This window comes from Stenella coeruleoalba (assembly GCF_951394435.1).
Source record: "Stenella coeruleoalba genome assembly, chromosome: 15".
In the NCBI taxonomy this organism is placed as follows: Eukaryota; Metazoa; Chordata; class Mammalia; order Artiodactyla; family Delphinidae; genus Stenella; species Stenella coeruleoalba.
In genome coordinates this window covers 52,301,243-52,322,963 of record NC_137161.1, presented here as the reverse complement: position 1 = coordinate 52,322,963, position 21,721 = coordinate 52,301,243, and the positions used below count along the sequence as shown (strand labels likewise).

Sequence of the window (21,721 nt, the reverse complement as noted above, 5' to 3'; positions counted from 1 at the left end):
ATTGTGGGAAAGTACTATACATCACCTACCCTTGGGCTGGTGAGGATGGGACTGATGTAGGTGAGGGGTCTGACCCAGAACCAGATCCATGGACGTTTCTTGCTGAGTACACAGGAAGATGTTTCCCCTTCCTGTTCCACGTGGAGCACCAGGGCTGGTGCAGTCTCAGTACCAGCTTGCAAAGGGATGAATTAGAGGCTGAGATTCAGGAATCCCACAAAATGGGTAGGAGTTTGACACACTTTACTCAGTCTGTGTTTGAAGTTAAAAACTGTTCTTTATTGGAAAATTGAAGTCTAAACGGAACTGTGTTTCCCGTATTGTTTCAAAACAGGGACTTGATTTAGGTTAGGACTTAGTGAAAAAGGAAAAGTGAACATGGAGAAGCTATAAAAATGGTCTTTCTTTTTTAGCAAACAGGGGAGAAAATGGCCTTTGAATCACTATCCAGTTTAGTCAGGTTAATTGGTTGAAAGAAAGAGCAGTGAAATTTAATTTCCTCTTTGATTCAGCTACCACTGACCTTGAAAGGAATGGATTCAGCTCCTCCCTGTATTGTGGGGATTTTCTGTTTCTACAGATTCTACAATAGGAAGTTGCTTCAGTTGGAGTTTACTGTTTTTCCAGTCTCCTAGATATTTTAGGTGTGGTGATTTATGGATTTTGCTAGTAAAAATCACCCCATGGCGGACAAAGAATTTTTGCCCCTAACATTAAATCTTATGTACATTTTATTTAATCAGTAATTTTTATTGAAAGCAACAAGGCATAAAGTATTGATAGATTTTTGTGTTATTTTGGTTGTGCCTGTACTACTCTGGGATTGGTTTTTGTTTGAAGAGCACAACCTGCCCAGAGTTGAACTTCTCTTTTAAAGATCTGAGAAAATCATATTCAGTGATTTTTAGCTCACACTGGTGAGCTAAAACTTATTTTAGTGATAATTCAGTGTTTTAGCTCACACTGGTGACTTTCTTAATCTTTGAAAGTTAAGGAAAAATGGGTTTCTTCTCAATGGTAAGAGTGAGTTTGGACATTTCCTTTGTTTGAAATGCTAGTGTTCTCCTGATACTAAGTCCAGCTGAACTTTCTGTGATGATGGCCATGTTCTAGACCCACACTCCCAGTACTGGATCCTCTAGGCTCTTGTGGCTAGTGAGTACTTGAACTATTACTAATGTGAGTCAGGAGCTACATTTTAAATTTTATTTAATTGTAATTAATGTAAATGTTAATAGCCACATGTGGCTATTGGCTGCTGTGTTGGACAGCACAGCCCTGAGTATATTTACTTACCTCATTTGTCTAGAGTGTTCTTTTAAGATATTTATGACCTAAAGGGCAAAGTCCCTTTAAAGGGACCAACTTGTAAAGATGGAAAGCATTTTCAAAAATACTCATTGGTTTAGATATAGGATTTTTCAGTCATGTAGAAAATATTTGTTACACTGTGATGTCAGTCCTGGAGATCTAGTGGTGGGGACACAGCAGGTCCAGGGTCTGCCTTCATGGGAGACAGCTATAGTGAGCTGTGACCGAGTACCTTGGAGAGGAGGTCCATGATTGGGGCATAGGACAGAGTCTTTTCTTAAGGGTCTTGGAAGGCCTTCTGGGGGAGGTGACTGAGACCTGAGGATGAACAGGAGTCGGGGTGAGGTGCTATTCCAGGCATAGGGAACAGCATAAACAGCAAGTGTGGAGGTCTGGAGGTATACACTTTTGAGCGTGTAAACTTTTTGCAAAAAGTCAGTTTTGTTTTTGTTTTACATTCAACAGGCTACCATTTAGAGGCAGTGTGGTCTTGCCTCTTAGATGTGGACACTACTGATGTCCTGTGCTGAGAAGTTGGGTGGGCCTGAGCTCTAGTCTCAACTCTACCACTATTTATCTATTCTTTTATTCAACAAATATTAAAACGCTTATATAATTCAAATTATTTATATGTGCTTATTATGTATGGGACACTCTTGGGCTGTGGTGATATCAGTGGGGGCCCTGTGTTCTTGGAACTCAGAGTGCAGTGGTGTGGGCAGGCAGTCCAGCAGCCCCACCAATGCCTGTCTATTTGCGAACTGAAATCAGTGTTGTGATGGGAAGGAACCAGGTGCTTCAGGCTGGGTGGTCAGGGAAACTTCTTAGAGGAAGGGCACTGGAGCTCATTGTAGGACATACTAGCAGGGGGAGTCAGACTGGGTGTCTGAAGGCAAGGTAAAGTCATGGAGAGCCTGCAGTGTCTGACCAGGGAGTCCAGACCATCCTTTTAGAGCTTAAAAAACAATACAAAATTTTAGAAGCCCATCACATCCAGGGTAGTTGGAGGAAGTGACTGTGATTTGTTCTCTAGAGGCTATATCATCTTTTTCCAAGGTATATTTTTCCATCTAAGTTCATACCTGCAGGGAGAGTTGACAACTGCTTTCTCTCTTCCCAAACCCTATTTGTGGGAGGGAAAAGACCCCACAAAAAAAGCAGCTTAAGAATCAGAACTACAGTTGACCCTTGAACGACGTGGGGATTAGGGGCGCCAACCCTCCCTGCAGTCAAAAATCCACATATAACTTGCCCTCTGTATACCGGTTTCTCCATATTCGTGGGACCTCCCTATTTACTATTGAAAAAAAAAATCTATGTATAAGTGGACCTGTGCAGTTCAAACCCTTGTTCAAGGGTCAGCTGTAGTGTTCTTATTTAAGATATTAGGAAATTTTTGTATCAACAGGTAATTCTTCTTTAAAAAGTTTTTTTTTTAATTCTTTTGACTGGATGACGTGTTCATAGGGTTCCAAAAAGTACAAAAGACTTTAGTGAAAAGCCTTCCTTTCCTGTTTACAGAGTCACCCAGTTCCCCTCCCCACAGGCAACTAGTGTTTCTTGTATATCATGCTAGACATATGCTGTGTATGTAAGCACAGGCTGTCTCTTTTTACTCCTTCTTCCCAAAGTGACATGTTATATATATTGTTCCACTATAGGTGCATTTCAGACTGATAAATATCTGAGAGCTGTAGGAAGTATTAATATTTGAAGAGCAGGCTTCATTCTAAAAATCCTTTTTTTTTTAAATGGTAAAATGTTTTGGTGCTGTACTTAAATAAAACAGAATGATTTTTGTGTTTTTTCAACAGTTTGTAAATAGGAAGAATTGAAGTTCTAAAAAGTAATTTCATCTTGAAGAGTATTAGAGGTTTTGTTACTGTCATCATGTTGCACGTCATTGGACCATGGTTCACACCAAAGTTCTATTTATGGTTTCCCAGCTTCTGGAAAAGATGCTTTAAACCTGTGGTTTTTATTAACCACGTTATTAGTTGACATACAAATGTCTGTAGCTTAACAACCTACTTGTATGCCAAGTACAATAGATAAGGTAAAAATCAATCTCTTGCTTGGTAGGACTTCTAAGAATATACATGTTAATTCCAGACCTTTTTATTAATTTAGTTAATTAATCTAGATATTGCAGAACACTAAAGGTGACCCAGAAGTCCTTCAGAAGAGGAGTAGCTGAGTCCTTTGCCATTGTAAATCTGGGGAGGGAGAGTGATGGGTATTTAAGATGGACGATAAGTTTGAGAATCGTTAAATAAAAAGTCAGGATGGAGAACAGAAATGATAATTAGATCCTTTTTAGAGGTAAAAAGATATATACTGGACTTCCCTGGTGGCGCAGTGGTTGAGAGTCCGCCTGCCGATGCAGGGGACACAGGTTCGTGCTCCGGTCCGGGAAGATCCCAGATGCCGTGGAGCAGCTGGGCCCATGAGCCATGGCCGCTGAGCCTGCGCATCTGGAGCCTGTGCTCCACAATGGGAGAGGCCACAACAGTGAGAGGCCCGCGTACAGCAAAAAAAAAAAAAAAAAAAAAAAAAAAAAGATATATACTAATGTGTCCATAGGGTATTTTCAGAAGGAAATCCCTGAAAATTGTTTTCCTTGGGAGTGGGGGGCTGGGGGCTCTCCACTTTCACTTTATAGTCTTCCAAATGCTTTTTTTAAAAACATAAATATATTATTTTTAAAACAAAAAACTGGGCTTCCCTGACGGCACAGCGGTTGAGAGTCTGCCTGCCAATGCAGGGGACGTGGATTCGAGCCCTTGTCCGGGAGGATCCCACATGCCGTGGAGCAGCTGGGCCTGTGTGCCACAACTGCTGAGTCCACGTGCCACAACTAGTGAGCCTGCGCACCACAACTGCTGAGGCCCGCGTGCCTGGAGCCCATGCTCCGCAACAAGAGAGGCCAGCGCAGTGAGGGGCCCACACTCCACAATGAAGAGTGTCCCCCGCTTGCCACAACTAGGGAAGGCCTGAGTGCAGCAATGAAGACCCAATGCAGCCAAAAATAAATTAAATAAATAAATTTATAAATAAATAATAAATTTAAAAATTAAAAGAAAAACTAGTTTAAAAGTAAATCAGATCCAAAGCAAAACATCTTTACTATTTGTGGTTAGAGGAATCTGTTAAATGGTGAGAACTGGAGTTTTGGTTAATTCCTATTGCAAAACCTTTAGACCTCTATCAAGAATGATTTGAACAAAGTGTAAATTAACTTAGAGGTGTCGTCCAAAGATGGGAAAATATGATTGTGTGTTAGTGTGGTGTCCAATCATCACTTCCTTTGTCACAAGCTCTGATTTTTAACAATCTTTTTTTTTTGGAAACATCTTTATTGGAGTATAATTGCTTTACAATGTTGTGTTAGTTTCTGCTGTATAACAAAGTGAATCAGCTATATGTATACATATATCACCTTATCCCCTCCCACTTGCACCTCCCTCACCTCCTCGCTATCCCGCGCCTCTAGGTGGTCACAGAGCACCAAGCTGATCTCCCTGTGCTATGCGGCTGCTTCCCACTAGCTATTTACATTTGGTAGTGTATATATGTCAATGCTACTCCCTCACTTTGTCCCAGCTTACCCTTCCCCCTCCCTGTGTCCTCAAGTCCATTCTCTACATCTGCGTCTTTATTCCTGTCCTGCCCCTAGGTTCATCAGAACCATTTTTGTTTTAGATTCCATATATATGTGTTAGCATATGGTACTTGTTTTCTCTTTCTGACTTACTTCACTCTGTATAACAGACTCTAGGTCCATCCACCTCACTACAAATAACTCAATTTCGTTTCTTTTTATGACTGAGTAATATTCCATTGTATATATGTGCCACATCTTCTTTATCCATTCATCTGTTTATGGATATTTAGGTGGGTTCCATGTCCTAGCTATTGTAAATAGTGCTGCAGTGAACTTTGTGGTACATGTCTCTTTTTGAATTATGGTTTTCTCAGGGTATATGCCCAGTAGTGGGTAACAGAATCCTTTTATTAGAGGTTTCTTCATTGGTGTGCTGGAAGCTACAAGACCTGACAGCCAACTAATGTTTTTTGAAGTACATTGAAATAATGTCAGCTTTCCTGACGTGAGCAACGTGTACCTTACTACTGTGTTGGGTACAAAATATGATATGTAGATTTGTCACATTTCTTTAGGAAAAAAATATTATTTTTGTAAAATCCTTCTTTAAAGTGCTTTTTATTTTCCTGCCTTTTAAGCTCATTTGAATACTAAAAATATTTTAAACTAGTATTGAACCCATTTCAGATTTCATCCTCAAACGTAAACACTCCAACTGGAACCAGGAGCATCTGGAAGCAATTCAGATATTATCACGTAGGCTGAAGCTAATCACCTGGGCCTGGACACCCCAGGGGCTGCCTTTTAAAAATCAATTTCTTTAAAAGGAAGTTCACTCACATGGTTCAAAAATCAGAGGACACAAAGCTGTAGAGTGAGAGCCCCCCTCCTTCCCTGTACTCTCCTCCACGGTTTATCTCTTCAAGCAGACAGCCTATTCTTAGCTCCCTTGCCCCCTTCCTGCCTTCTTCTTACTGGAGGCAGCATACTGTCCACATGGTTACATACCTGTACACAGCAGCACATGGAGAGCTTCCTTATTATCTCTTTCTGTAGTTGCTAGTTTTTTTTTTTTTTTAATGTCAGAAATTGGGAGTTAGTATTTATTTATTTATTTATTTTTGGCTGTGTTGGGTCTTCGTTTCTGTGCGAGGACTTTCTCCAGTTGCGGCAAGCAGGCCACTCTTCATCGTGGTGCACGGGCCTCTCACTACTGTGGCCTCTCCCATTGCGGAGCACAGGCTCCAGACGCGCAGGCTCAACATTTGTGGCCCACGGGCCTAGCCGCTCCGCGGCATGTGGGATCCTCCCAGACCAGGGCCCGAACCCGTGTCCCCTGCATGGGGACACGGCAGACTCTGAACCACTGTGCCACCAGGGAAGCCATGTAGTTGCTAGTTTTGTTATGTGAGATGTGCCATGATTGATTTAATCTGTTTCCAGTCTTGACCCGTCACAAACAGTGCTTTAATGAATAGCTCTGCACAGTTATGTGTATATCTATAGAACAGATTCCTAAAAATGGAATTAATGATTAAAAGGAATATGCATTTGTAATTTTGATCATATCGTCAAACTGTCCTCCAAGAGCTTGTGTGTTGGTGGATCCTTAAAGCTTTAAAAGCAGCACACTTAAACCCAGCATAGACATCACTGGATATTTTGTATGTTAGTTATTAATATAGTTGATAAATACTCAAGTTATTCTTCAGCTTGTGATTCTCTGTCATTTTGTACCTCTCAGCTGCTTGTGATTTATCTGTAATCTAATGGCATACTTTTTTTTTTTTTTCTTTAAGACTTAATTTTCTTAGAGCACTTTCAGGTTCACAGCAAAACTGAAGGGAAGGTACAGAGATTTCCCATCTATACTCCTTGCCCCCACACATGCACAGCCTCCCCATTATCAGCATCCCCCACCAGAGTGGTACATTTGATACGATTGATAAACCTACATTGATGCATCGTAATTATCCCGAGTGCATAGTTTACCTTAGGGTTCACTCTTGGTTTGGTACATTCTGTGTGTTTGGACAAATGTACAATGGCATTTATCCATCATAATATTATCACACAGTATATTTTCACTGCCCTAAAAATCCCCTGTATTCCTCCTGTATCTCCCCCAGCTTCCTGCCCCCCCCCAAAAAAGCACACTCCTGGCAATCGTTGATTATTTTTACTGTCTCCACAGTTTTGCCTTTTCCAGAATGTCATATAATTGAAATCATGTAGTATTTAGTCTTTTCAGATTGCCTTCTTTCACGTAGTAACGTGTATTTCAGGTTCTTCCATGTCTTTTCATGGCCTGATACTCATTTTTTTCTAGTGCTGAATAATATTCCATTGTCTGGATGTTGGTGTACTTTCTGGACTTCATGCATTCATTTTCTGTTGTGGGCTTTCTGATAGCCCACACACTTCCATATGTTGTACACTGACACCTCTGTGTCCAGAAGAAGGTCTTTCCCCTTCTTCCTGACTTGGTGTTGCTGCCTGCCAGCTACAGCTCCCAGCATTTGGGCCAGGGGACCTGGTCTCTGGCTGTCTGCTTTCCTGTACTTACATTGTGGCCAGGTAGTCTGAGGTGGCCCAGCACCTGGGGTTAGGGTGCAGAGGTTGAATCCTAGCTCAGCCCCCACATTCCTCCTCCTCTAGGACTTTTAATTGGGTTGCAGGGTGGCTAGGCAGCGCCTCCCCTTGGTCCTAGTGCCCTTCTCAGCCATGATGGTGGAGAACAGTGAGCCCCTTTCTACTCCAAACCACCTGGTTGCGTTTCGGGGCTGCTGGGTGGTTTATGGTTGGTTTAGTGGTGGTTGCTGCTGTGACAGTACCTTCTTTCCCACTTTTGTCCCAGGAAGGCTTTTCTCCTCCCTTCAGGGCTGAGGGAGGCAGCGTACAAACCACACTTAGGAAACTTTAAATTGTCCTAGCTGTCTGAGAATGGCATCTCCTGGGAACCTCTAAGTGAGTCAGATGAGGATAGGAGGCTGGCTGCAATTCCAGGACTCTCCTGATTTAGGATCCAGTGTGACAGAGAACTTCCACTCAGGACTGTCTTATAATCCTTTTATTCAAGTTTCAAGTGAGCCTAGTCCGCCGTGCACAGAACGAAGGCCTGAGAGCCGGCACTTGCTCCCACTGAGGAAGGCCTGGGAGGAGGTGGGTTGCCCAGCCAACCCCACTTTGACTCTTAAGAAGCAGATAGTGATCTTGAGGAAGGACGTATTTTTTTGTTCAGGGTAAAATCATTGTTCAGAATAAAGTAAAACCCCATTCTGTACTAATTTATGTATCTACATAAAAGAAGCCTTAATCACAGAAGGTTTTAGAAAGAATTTGCTTTTAATTGTTTCCTAATAATTGTTGTAAAAAAAATAAAAGATGTCTTTTAGGAACTTGATTAAATGCCTAGATAAAGTTTATTAGTAATGGCATAAATGCCAATAAAACAGTGCCTTTTCTTTTCCTTTAAAAAAAATTTAATTCTTCATTGTTGGAGAGTTGTTCCATTATTTATTTGCATAGTCTCCGAGAATTTTCAAAGCAAAGTAAGCTTTAATTCTAGTAGAATCATCAGATTATTAGGGCTTTACCTTACAGAAAAGATGATTGTTGGCACGAACCCTGTACCAGGCGTAGGGTGCCAGTCCTTGATGTGTGTGTATCGTTCAGTCCTCATAGCAACTTCGGAAGATGGGACAGTGATAGTGATAATAATGACTAATACTTATTGAGCCCTTACTGCATGACAGGCTAAGTGCTGTATACACATTGTGTGATTTAATTCCTTCATCAGTGATCCTAGAGGCAGGTACTATTTTCATTTCCAGTTTAGATCTGAGGAAGCACACGTTAGGAGGGAGGAGTGAGTGACAGAGATGGACCTGAATTAAACTCTGGCAGGGTAATTTTCTCACTACCCCAGACTGTTCTTCCTGTGTTGTCAGTGTCTAATTAGTAATATATTAATAAATGCACTGAAGAGACCTAGAATGGTCTCCAGGTCATCTAAGACTTATAACCCTGTGAAAATGTCTACCATTCTATGGATTCCTCATCTTTAGATGTGAACTTTTTCAGGATGCATTACCCTTTTTGGGTCAAGTTTTTTTGTATACAGTTTTGACTCAGGAATTAAAAATTCTTCTTGTAAAATTTTCCAGGGTTGATAAGTAAAAGTGCTCAGCTTTTGAAAGATTTAAGAGAAGCATTTAGGTAGTCATGGTTATAGTACAAGTAATGCCAAAGAAAATGTAGAGAAATTCTGAAAAAACTTTAAAGAAAGCAGACCTTTTTCACAGGGAATAAGGACTGCACGTAGAAATCGGGGTGAGTGGGGAAGAGAAGATATCTGTGGGAGGGGAGTTTCATGCTCAGAAGTAGAGAAACATGAACACAAAACAGCATCAAAACTCTTAGGTAGTTTATTTCTAACACTACCATCTCTCGTTCTCTATCATGCCATTTAATCCTTGCATCAACCATAGGATAGAGGGTCATTGATGCTGAGGTGTAGCCAGAGAGTGAAATAGACTTGGCTGGTTTTCTGGAAGATAGAGGCAGCAGGAAAGAGGTGTAAGGAGAAGGATGAGTAGAACAATGTAACATTTCAAGAAAGTTCATTGTTGAATTTTGTTCTTTGTTTCTATTTTAGGAAACTAGTAATAGATGCTAAGATTACTACCTGATATCTTTGGCTAGACAAGTAACTTGTTAAAATTGATATTGTGTATCATCTGTAACTGGCACTCTTCTCTGTAATTCATTCTCTCATTCAGCATGCAGATGTTTGTTGAGGGCCTTCTATATGCTAAGCATTGTATGGCAGGTGCTGGGTAGACAGGATCCCTGCTTTCAAGGTACTTACAGCCTTGTGAGTTGTAACAAGAAGTTGATCATATGATTTTAAGACTCATTCATTATGTCTGTAGAGTGTGGAAAGTTCATACTTCCGGCCAATACCAGGTGTGATAAACTGGTTTGTACACATTTTGGGAGAAAAATCAGTTCTGCCAATACAGAGAATTTGGGGCTCCAAATGCAATTCAAAAGAGAAAATAAGGTATTATGACAGAAAGGAGAATTTAGAAAACCTGAGGGAAGATGTGTTTTCTAGATGGTTTGTTTAGCTGTTGCATTTGAAACAAGTCTTTCAAACAAAACTGTTTTCGGATGTTATTGGCTGGACAGATTGAGTCAGTCACTTGCCTGGTATTTGATTTTGTAAAATGAAAAGCTTTTTTCAGCCTGCTTGATAGTAGTTCATTCCTTGTTTAAGGTGAAATGCTGACTTCTGATCGTGATGCATAAGAATGGGTCTTGCAAGCATGTCTGTCAGTGTGTGGTGTGACCATCCCCTGGACCAAGGTCTCTGCGTGTGGTCTAGGAGGGAAAGGTCCCTCGTGGTCGCACGTGATGAAGACCTTCCGTTCCTGAGGCGGGCCAAGTTTGGTTGACTTTCTCCTTCGTAAGCTGCTGCTGTGGGCACCCCATCCTCACCTCAGTGTGATAGAGACTGGGGAGCTCGTAACTTCTTTTCTCAGGTCAGCTTAATTGAAAGGGGCTCTCGGGCAGGTCTCTGTGAGACCTGCCCGAGACCAGGGGAGGGAAGAGGTTCAGCCCCGCCCCCGCCCCAAGTGCCTTCAAACCAAGAAGAGTCATTTGTGGTTCCTCAGGGAGCTGGTGACTGGAGGGTGACTCCCCCAAATGTGTATGTTCTATCTCAAGTTCCTGGATGCAACCAGCAAGCCCCCGAAGAGAGAGAGTTCCTGTTCCCAGCGGTGGCAGTGTGACAGGCTGTCTGCTGTTCGCTGTGTGACAGAGCTCGTCTTCTGCTAAAGGTGAACCCCTGGAAAGTGGGGTGTCCTCGAATCTCGTTCAGCCTCAGCTTTGCTCTCTCCTTGGTCCGTCCCCCAGTGACTTGGTGGAAAGAAAGGAATTTATCTGGGATTGGAAGTGGTGGCGCTCTATCTTGAATTTTAGGAACTTCCGATGATTCAGATTGGTATTACCCAACCTGTGTGTTGGGACACTTGGTGTGTAGAAAGCACAGCTGTGTTATGTTGCAACAGCCTGGCTTTCCTGCTTCACTCTCTTTTATCAATGTTTTGTTTTGAACTAGAGAACAGGAGAAAGTAATGGTGAGAAAAGGGTGATGGTGTGGGTATGATGGTGATGGTGATGGTATGGATGTGCCTTCCTCAAGCCCTACACAACCTCTTTGTCTGTTAAAAAAGCTATACGTCATATATGTGGTTGTAGACAGGTTCATACGTGTTTGGACTGCACAGGTGAGGACATAGCAGAATTTGTCAACCCTTTCTGAGCCCAAACAGCTGTGAGATGTGCTTGGACTGAAGCAGGATGAGAAAAAGTAGTTAAGGTGGACAAATTGTGGCAGACCAATAAAAACCAAAAGTGAACACAAGCAGACATAATGCCTGCTACAGCCGTAAAAGGTGCATGTGCATTTGGACTAGAACAAGACTAAACCATTAAAGAAAATCAGTCAATTTGAGAATGGCAGCACGCTGGGTGCATTTTTAAAGGTAAGAAAGTTTTTGTGCAGGATAGAATAAAATAACCAGTATCTGTGGCACAGAGCACTCCTTTCCTGCTTTCGTCGTGTAGCCCTGGGGTACCATTGTCCCTGTTTTACAGTTGAGGGAATTAAGGCACGGAGATTAAGCAGTTTGCCCAAAGACACAGGGCTAATTGATTCAGACAGGATTTGAACTCCTGTGTTCCACTTGCAAGTGTTGTTTTTGCATTTCCATTTCCAATTCCAATTCCTACACTGGACTAGAGACCATGTTCTTCTGCATTTACCTGCTCTTGTCCTGGCCTGTCTGCCCTCTCCTAGGAAAAGTGCTTTGGCAGTCTTGGAAGAGAGTCAGTCAGGGGAGCGTCAGCAGGTTGTTCCAAGCTTTACATGTACAATATTAGTAGCCCAGTCCCTTCTTCTGGTTTATAGTGCTTGACACCTAATTTCCTCCCCAGCAGATAGGGAGGAAACGTGATCTCTATCATAACGGCTTCCGTTTTCTAGTTTAAATGAGTTTCATTTTCACGTTCATAGATTAAGAAGCATTACATTAAACACACACATACATTGATTTCTTTTTTTTTTAATTAATTAATTTTTGGCTGTGTTGGGTCTTTGTTGCTGCGCATGGGCTTTTCTCTAGTTGTAGTGAGCGGAGACTACTCTTCATTGTGGTGTGCGGGCTTCTCGTTGTGGTGGCTTTTCTTGTTGCAGAGCACAGACTCTAGGCACACGGGCTTCAGTAGTTGTGGCACGTGGGCTCTAGAGTGCAGGCTCAGTAGTTGTGACGCACAGGCTCAGTTGCTCCATGGCATGTGGGATCTTACCAGACCAGGGCTCAAACGCGCGTCCTCTGCATTGGCAGGTGGATTCTTAACCGCTGCGCCACCAGGGAGGTCACTGATTTCTTTTTTTTTATGAGATTACTGAGTAAAAATGTGTGTACATGTGGACAGAACCTAGAAGGCAACAAACAGAAATGTTAGTTATGTTGGAGTGTTGTTTTCATTTGTTCTTACCTTATTTCATGTGGTCTTTGTGTCTGGAGACCTTAGGGAATCTCCAGGTTCAGGACAGTACAATAGCATAAAAGCTGTGGAATGGAACCCACAAAGCCACCTGGAAACACAGGAGCTGGGTTGTTGCTAGCAGCACGCCCTGGTCAGTGGTTCTCTCAGAGGTGTCTGCTGTATCCAGGAGTCGAGTCCTGTTGTCTCTTCATAGTTGAGTGTCCTGTAATCGTGAGGAAGCAACCCCAAATTGAGGGGCATTCTACAAAACAACTGACCTACCCTCCTCAGAAATCTCAGAGTTACGAAAGACAAAGTGTGAGGAACCTTTCTAGAGTAAAGGAGAAGACCAAGACATGACAACTAAGTGCGCTGGGATCCAGAATCAGATTTTGGATCAGGAAAAATAAGTGTGATAAAGGGCGTTTTGGAAAACAACTGGCCAGATCTGAGTAAGGGCAATCAGTATATTAAGTGTTGTATCAAGGTTAAATATCCTGAATTTTATAAATGTACTGTGCTGTGTAAAGGGTGTTCTTAGGAGGCACAAAATAAAGTACTTGGGAGGAAGGGCTCATGGTGTCTGCAGCTACTCTGACAGGTTCTACAAAACAGAGTATGTGTATATCCACTTGCAAGGAGTATCTAGTCCCTTACAGTCAGGCAGGAAGAAATGAGTATGTGTTCGAGGTGGTTTATGAGGCATGTAGGTACAGAGAACTCAGGAGGCTGAAAAGGAACTGGTCAGTTCTGCAGGGGCAGCCTACAGAAAGTCTTCATAGTCACTGTTTAATCTGAGGGAGGACTGGACGTGGGGTTTTCTAGACTGAGAGAGAGTGCACCCAGAAGAAAGGTTGCTAATACATGTGCTGGCTCACGGTATTGTGGCTGGAAGGTAGGAGGTGCCTGGGAAAGAAGGGCTGGAAAGTGGGCAGGGGCCACCTACTGATGTGCTGTGTGAAGGAGTTTGAACTTCACAGAAGTGATGGAGATAAGATGCCTTCAGCTGCAAGTTACCTTTAAACTCCAACTAGAATGGCTTAAATGATAGGAAATGTATTTTCTCTCATTACGAGAAGTCTGAAGATGAAGAGGCTTCCAGAGTTGGATAATTTAGCCTAGAGATGGCTTCATGAACCCAGGTGCTTGTATTTTTTCTGCAGCCCTCCTTAGTGTTTGTTTTTGTTTTTGTTTGCGGTACGCGGGCCTCTCATTGTTGTGGCCTCTCCCGTTGCGGAGCACAGGCTCTGGACGCGCAGGCTCAGTGGCCATGGCTCATGGGCCCAGCCGCTCCGCGGCATGTGGGATCTTCCCAGACCGGGGCACGAACCCGTGTCCCCTGCATCGGCAGGCGGACTCTCAACCACTGCGCCACCAGGGAAGCCCCATCCTTAGTGTTTGAGCAGTGTCTCCTCTCCTGGTTGAAGAGGGTTGCCACAGTCGCATGATGAAATCCAGTGAGGAAAAGAGAGATCTTTTTCTGAGCATCCCTTACCAGTAGGAAGGAAAACCTTTTCCAGAACTGTCTTGGCTGACTTGCCTTCAGTTCCCTTAGCTGGGATTGTGTCACCTGGAAGGGGAAGGTGATTGTGGCGGTTCTTGCTCCTTGCCTGAGAAGGTGTTGCCCTTCCTAAAAGGAACATCCCGGCCAGCCAGCCGAGGAGGTTGTTGGGGGAAGCAGTCAGAAGGGTTTGCGCCATGGAGAAAAAGATCTTCAGTTTTCTAAAAGTGGGTGGTGGGAGGGGGAGTGGCTTTTAAAATTTTTTTTAAAAGCCACATGGGCACATCACCCCACCATTTTACCATTACGACTCTATTTTTGGCATATTACTTTCCAGCTACTGCCTACACGCACGTACTTTAGTTCTAATCTTACTCTGTGTGCTATTTTGTGTACAATTTCCATTTGCATGTTTTTACATAACATACATTTTCCTGTATTTGTACAGTCTTCATAATTATTTTAATAGATGTATAGTGGTTTATAGTATTATACAGCAATTTATCAAACCTCTGTTATTGGATAACAGTAATAATAATAGCTAATACTTTCTGAACACTTAGCATCCACAGGCACTGTTTAAGTGCTTTACATTTATTAATTCATTTAGTCCTCACAACAGCCCTATGAGGTGTAGTAGCCATTATCACTCCCAGTTTCTAGATAGGGAAACTGAGGCACAGAAACTCTAACTTAACCAAGGTCACACAGCTAGTAAGTGGGGAGCAAGAAGCAGAGCTGGCATTCAAATGGTGGCAGTATGGGTCTAGAGTTGTAATAACCACTAAGTTAAACTACCTCTGGGTATTGTTTGCATTTGTTTTGATGTTACAGGTAATTCTATGATGAATGTACTTGTACATATTTTGTCGTTTATACTTGCATGTATAGCCAGGTTGTTGTGGGTTGGACAGTGCCTGGTCAGTGAGGAACTAGAGATGACATATATAGGCCACATTAGAGAAGTGTTACTTTGAGAGGGACTGGAAAAAAGGAGTTGCTTTCATTTTCATGCTTGATTACTAGGAAGGATGGTCTATTTTGTTTACTGTTTTTTATCTTCCTTTGTGATATTTACCTGCTATATCCGTTGTGCATTTATTCTTGGGATTCAGTGTGTTTAGAATCTTTCTGTAAAATTGACCCTTAACCCTTTCTATATAATTCAAGTATTTTTTAAGCTCCTATTTTCTTTTACTTTCAATTATTTTTAGTTTCTATATATGTCTTTATTTTCATTTCCTGTAGCTTCAGCACTCTGAGAAATCTCATTTTCTGTTAAGGTTGGGGTTTTTTGATAATTTACCTTTTAAATATGTAATCACTTAAGGCTAGACTTTAATTTCCTCAAATTACTATTCGTCTTACCTGATGCCCAATTACTATTTTACACACATACGTTCTTATAAAGCATTTTAACATCATAATTCAGTGAACTAATTAAATTTCCATTGTTTTCCTTTAATTTGTATATCTGCATTTGCCATATACTGCACTATTATTGTTTTAGAATATATGATAAAATCTATCATTTTAGATAGCCTTCCTCTTACCTCTGTTTAACTTTCCCTTCTTCAGAATTTGAAAAATATTCTTCCTGTTTTATTTTCCCAAATGAACTTTCAGATCATTTTGATGTTACTGTTAAGACGTGCTAGTGTTCCATGTTAAACGCTCCTTTAGGTTAAGATCATAGTAACATATGACAGTTGGAGAGCTCTTATGGTTGCTTAGTTTCTCATTTCCGTTTCTGTTTAATTTCTAGATTTTGGATCATTGTTTGACTTGGAAAATGATCTTCCCGATGAGCTGATCCCCAATGGAGGAGAATTAGGCCTTTTAAACAGTGGGAACCTTGTTCCAGATGCTGCTTCCAAACATAAACAACTGTCAGAGCTTCTGCGAGGAGGCAGCAGCTCTAGTATCAACCCAGGAATAGGAAATGTGAGCTCCAGCAGCCCCGTGCAACAAGGCCTTGGAGGCCAGGCCCAGGGGCAGCCGAACAGTGCAAACATGGCCAGTCTGGGTGCCATGGGCAAGAGCCCTCTGAACCAGGGAGATTCTTCAGCCCCCAGCCTTCCCAAACAGGCAGCCAGCACCTCTGGGCCCACTCCCCCTGCTTCCCAAGCACTGAATCCTCAAGCACAAAAGCAAGTGGGGCTGGTGACCAGCAGCCCTGCCACGTCACAGACAGGACCTGGTATCTGCATGAATGCTAATTTTAACCAGACCCACCCAGGCCTCCTCAATAGTAACTCTGGCCATAGTTTAATGAACCCGGCCCAGCAAGGGCAGGCGCAAGTCATGAATGGATCTCTTGGGGCTGCTGGCAGAGGAAGGGGAGCTGGAATGCCATACGCTACTCCGGCCATGCAGGGGGCCGCGAGCAGCGTGCTGGCTGAGACGTTAACTCAAGTTTCACCGCAAATGGCCGGTCATGCAGGACTGAACACAGCGCAAGCCGGAGGCATGAGCAAGGTAAGTGAGCTTCAGTGCTTTGAATTCTTCCTATTAACCAGGGTCACATTCCTGTCCTCCTTTAGGCTTTCCTCCTGCCCCTCCCACATGGAAGAGACAGATTTGGTATTTAGTGCCCTTCTTTCCAGGATACAGATCTCTGCCCCATGCCTTTAAAGTGGGAATTGTTGAAGAAGCCAGCGATAGGCTAGCTTGCATGTCAGACAGTTGAAACTTAGGGAATGAGTTTGGACTGATAACCAGTTTTCAGCCTCTGAGGAGAATGTGTGGAAGTAGAACCACATGGTTGAAAGAGGCAGCTTCTGCTGGGAATCAGCTTTTTGTTGCAGCAGTGAATCCGGTAAAGGCTCTTTACCTTCACTTCACGCAGCCGAACAAGTCGTTACTCTTCATGCCCTTCCCTTTTTACAACCAACTGGTGAAGTGTCTTTTGTCACAGTCGCCGTTTTACCAACAAAGAAGCTAGGTTCCAAGCTGGTCAGCTACCTGCCGTGGTTAACAGGGAAGAGATAACATGGCAGAGCCAGGGGGCAGCATGGGGCCTCGGGTCCCAGAGGAAACTCAGGTTTTCAAAGTGGGGTCCCCAAACCAGCAGCATCAGCATCACCTGGGAGCTTGTTAGAAGTGCAAAGCTACCGACTCCAGATGGTGTGACGCCTGTGCGGGGTTGAGAGCTCTGCTCCAGGGAAAGGCCTTGCAACTGGTGTGTAGCGTAGGAACTGAATGTGGAGAAAGGGAAGGCAGATGCCAGGGTAGATAGGAGACCACTGGGAAAGCGAGAGCTGACAAGGGAAAGAGGGCGGGCTGATCCCACTGGAGCGCCAAACACCGAGATGTACTGAGAAAAGTCTTCTCAGCTACAGCCACCAGTGCACCTGTTTCAGGCAGTATTTGGTACAGCAGATTCCAGAACAGTAAAACAGTTTGGGCTGTTCTTTGGATTTGATTAGTCCCAAATAAGGGAAAGGGAGAGATCACAGTAGAGCACAGTTTCCCCACAAGGTTGATGCGAGCATTAGGTGACAGCTGTGAACCCTGTGACTGGCTTAGGTAAGGAGGAATTTTTTTTCACTTAAGTAAAGGTGAAGTAATTCCAAACGTTAAAATTGCATTTATCTCTTTTGAAATGTTATTAAGGGGGAATATGAACTTAATTTTTAGTTGTCCCTGGCATTTGAAGAGGGGTCTGTGTGTGAATGTGCCTTTCGGAGTTGGGTTGAGAAAAGATTTCTGTGGGCTTAGGGTTCATGGATAGATTGATGTTTGTTCCTTCCTAATTGACTCATCACTCTTGTCCACGCTGCCCAGTTACGAAAAACTATTTTGGAGAATTTAAGTTACATGCAAAAGTAGACATGGGACTCTTAAGTAATCTTAAAAATTACTGAGGGAAAAAAAAAATTATTGAGGGGGCCAAGTGGATAAAACGTGGATATATCTGTCCATATTAGCCACATTAGATACTAAAACAGAATTTTAAAACACAAGCACACATTCCATTAGCCGTTAAGTATAGTGATATCACATGTCACAGAGCCTCTGGAAAACTCCTCTGTGTTCTTGTAAGGGAATGAGAGCAAAAAAGGCAAATAATGTCTTAGTATTATATGAAAATAGTTTTGACCCCTGGAAGGAACTGAGTCCCTCCACCACACTTGGAGAGCCATTGATAGAATGTATATATATATTCCTAGAAGTTAGACTTGGCATACCTGAGCACAGTGCCACTCTCACATGTAAATAAATGATTTCCTCATGTCATCAATGTCCACTGAATATTCAAATTTCCAATGGTTGCGTATGTCATGATTTGTTATTACAGACTTTTTCCCCCCAGCTCTGAATAACCTATATTTTATTCAGTTGATATGGCTCTTAAGAATTTATTAATCTCTAGGAGTCTTACAACGTATCTGTAGGAGAATCTAGTTGTTTTGCTCGTTTATTTTTTTGTTCTGGGGGTTTCCTATAGTCTGGGCTTTGCTGATAATGTCTCCTTCACTCCATGTTCCTCTGCCAACTTTTTCATTCCTTTGTACAGAGTGATCTTTCTTTCAAATGACACTTAGCTAGTGTTCACTATGTGGAAAGTGAGCCACGTTAGTGCTTTGCGGGCAGCCATCTCTGTCCCCTGTAGGTACCCTAAAGAGACTGATGGCGAAGGAGGAGTGGGAACTGGCATTTTTGAAAGATTGTCATGGCCTTTGGTTGGGACAAAAGAACTAACAGTGGTGGACAGATAGTAGGTGTAAGAGACAAGTTCATTTTAAGCGGAATAAGATTTTAAAATGCACTCGGAAAAAGAAACATTTTTACAAAGGTAATTTTGTTTTAAAAATTATTGTTACAAAGGAAATGCAGATTTCCTATAAAATAATTTAAATAGTAAAAAAAGAGCAGCCCCTCTCTCCTTACAGATAACCACTTCTGTCTATACAGATGTATTAACACAGATTCTTTTTTAGTATGAAATGGAACCAAACTATTGGGTTGGCCAAAAAGTTCCTTCAGTGTTAAAGTAAAAATAAAAGGCACGTTTTTCATTTTCACCAAGAACTTTATTGAACAACATATTCACCGTTTTGTGCCATTTCTGCCATTTTTCAGGGAACTTCATAATTCCATCTTCAAAAACTTTTTTTTGAGCAAAGAACTGTTCCAGGTGCCTTTTACAGTCTTCCAGGGAATTGAAATTTTTTCCGTTAAGAGAACTTAGTAAAGACCGAAATAAATGGAAATCCAAAGGTGCAATGTCTGGTGAATACAGCAGATGAATCAGAACTTCCCAGCCAAGCTGTAATAGTTTTTGCCTGGTCATCAAAGAAACATGTGGTCTTGTGGTATCTTGATGGAAGATTATGCGTTTTCTGTTGACTAATTCTGGACACTTTTTGTCGAGTGCTGCTTTCAGTTGGTCTAATTGGGAGCAGCACTTGTTGGAATTAATCGTTTCGTTTTCCAGAGGAGCTCATAATAGAGGACTTCCAATCCCAAGGGAGATATACCCAACATCACCTTCTTTGGACGAAGACCAGTCTTTGGTGTGGTTGGTGGTGGTTCATTTCGCTTGCCCCATGATCTCTTCCGTTCTATATCATTGTACAGTATCCACTTTTCATTGCCCGCCACAATTTGTTCTAAAAATGAAACGTTTTTGTTATGCCTCAGTAGAGAATCACATGCAGAAATATGATCAAGAAGGTTTTTTTTGCTTAACTTATGCGGAGCCCAAACATCAAAGCGATTAACGTAACCAAGCTGGTGCAAATGATTTGCAGCACTTGATTTGGATATTTTGAGTGTGTCAGCTATCTCCCGTGTGGTATATAACGTTGATTGTTCTCAGTCTCGATTTGATCGCTATCAACTTCAGCTGGTCTACCCAACTCTGGAGCATCATCCAGTTAGAAATCTCCAGCATGAAACTTTGCAAACCACGTTTGACACATTCTATCAAGTCACAGCACCTTCTCCATACAATGCACAAATCTTTTTTTGCGTTTCAGTTGCGCTTTTACCTTTCTTGAAATAATAAAGCATAATATGCCAAAAATTTTGCTTTTTCCCTTTCATCCTCAGTATTAAAATGGCTACACAAAAATTCACCAATTTTAATGTTTTTTTTTTTAAATGCACGCTGACATGACAGCTTTTACAATACAATCTAACAAAATTGTTTCAAATGAAGTTAAAGACAATTAAGCACTACTAGAGCCATCTTACAGGGAAAAAAAGGAAAAAACTGAACAAACCTTTTGGCCAACCCAGTACATAAGCACCTTGCTGTTTTACATAACTATATACCCTGGATGCCTTTCCATGCTGTGTGTGCAGATTTTTCCTTTTTTTCTACTGATAGCAAGGTATTGTATTTTGTGATGCACCATAATTTATGTACTCCTCTGATGATGAACATTTGGATTGTTTCTGACTTTTCATTAGTACAAACAGTGCTGCAGTGAATATATCCTTGTGTAGGCATATCCACATGCATCATGGGATAAATTCTGAAAAGTGACGTTACTGGGTCAAAGGCTTTGTTAAACGTTTTGTTTTTAGAAGAAATCATGCACATGGTTTAACAGCTAACAGCCAAATTTTTAAAAAATAGCACTAAGGATAAGAACTGAAAAGGTAGTCTCCCTTAATTTTTGACCCTTCGTTCTCCCAAATTCTCTCACCAAAGGCAACTACTGTTTCTTATCTATCCTGCCAGAGGTGGTCTGTATATATAGAGGTATAGAAAGGGTGTGTGTGTGTGTGCGCATGCGTGTGTGTGTGTAGCTATCTCTTCTAAACATGAAGAGTAGTATGGTATAACATCTGTCTCTCTCTCTGTCTCCCCCCCAACCCCCACCATGTATAAATGTAGACATACACCTCCTTTCCACCCCTGAACAACATAAGTTGGAAGTTGTTCCATGTTAGATAGAGCTCTCAGTCCTTCTTACTAGCTATGGTACGGTAGTAGTCCCTGATTTGGCTATATCTTTTTTTTTCTTTCTAATAAATGTATTTATTTATTTATTTTTGGCTGCATTGGGTCTTCGTTGCCGCGCATGGGCTTCCTCTAGTTGCGGCGAGCAGGGGCTGCTCTTCATTGCAGTGCACGGGCTTCTCATTGCGGTGGCTTCTCTTGTTGCGGAGCACGGGCTCTAGGCGCGCGGGCTGAGTAGTTGTGGCTCGCAGGCTCTAGAGCTCAGGCTCAGTAGTTGTGCACAGCTTGCTTAGTTGCTCCGTGGCATGTGGGATCTTTCCGGACCAGGGCTCAAACCTGTGTCCTTGCATTGGCAGGTGGATTCTTAACCACTGCACCACCAGGGAAGTCCCTGATTTGGCTATATCTTAATTTATAGGACTAGTGCCCCAGTATCTGTACATTTAGATTGTTTCCAGTGTTTTGCTGCTATCACAATTTTTTTTTTTTTTTTTTTTTGCTATCACAATTTTTGACTTGTATATATATCTTTGTACAGCTGAGTGTAACAGCTGGATGAATTCTTGGGGGTGAAGTTTCTGGATTAAAGGATATTGACATTTTTAATAAGCATAGATATTGCCAGATCCTCTCCAAAAACATTATGCAAATTACACCCTCATCAAAGTGAATAAGTCCCTGTGCCCCAAATTCTCACCAACACTGATACTATTCTTTTACTGATTTGCCATTCTCTTAGGCAGATTGTCTCTTAGGCAGAATGTCTTTTCATAAATTCATGGGCATTTGTATTTTGCTGTTGCTTGTATTCTCTGTCAACTTTTCTGTTGCA

General features: G+C 42.1%; 1 protein-coding gene across 3 annotated transcripts in view; it reads left to right on the top strand.

Annotated features, from left to right (window-relative positions):
* Positions 1-21,721, top strand: part of CREBBP (CREB binding lysine acetyltransferase) — a 131,804-nt gene that overhangs the window by 8,314 nt on the left and 101,769 nt on the right. For all 3 annotated transcript variants that reach the window (XM_079944329.1, XM_079944328.1, XM_079944327.1), the window contains exon 2: positions 15,739-16,451. In XM_079944329.1, the coding sequence (XP_079800455.1) occupies positions 15,739-16,451 (713 nt within the window). The remainder of the gene's footprint in view (positions 1-15,738; positions 16,452-21,721) is intronic.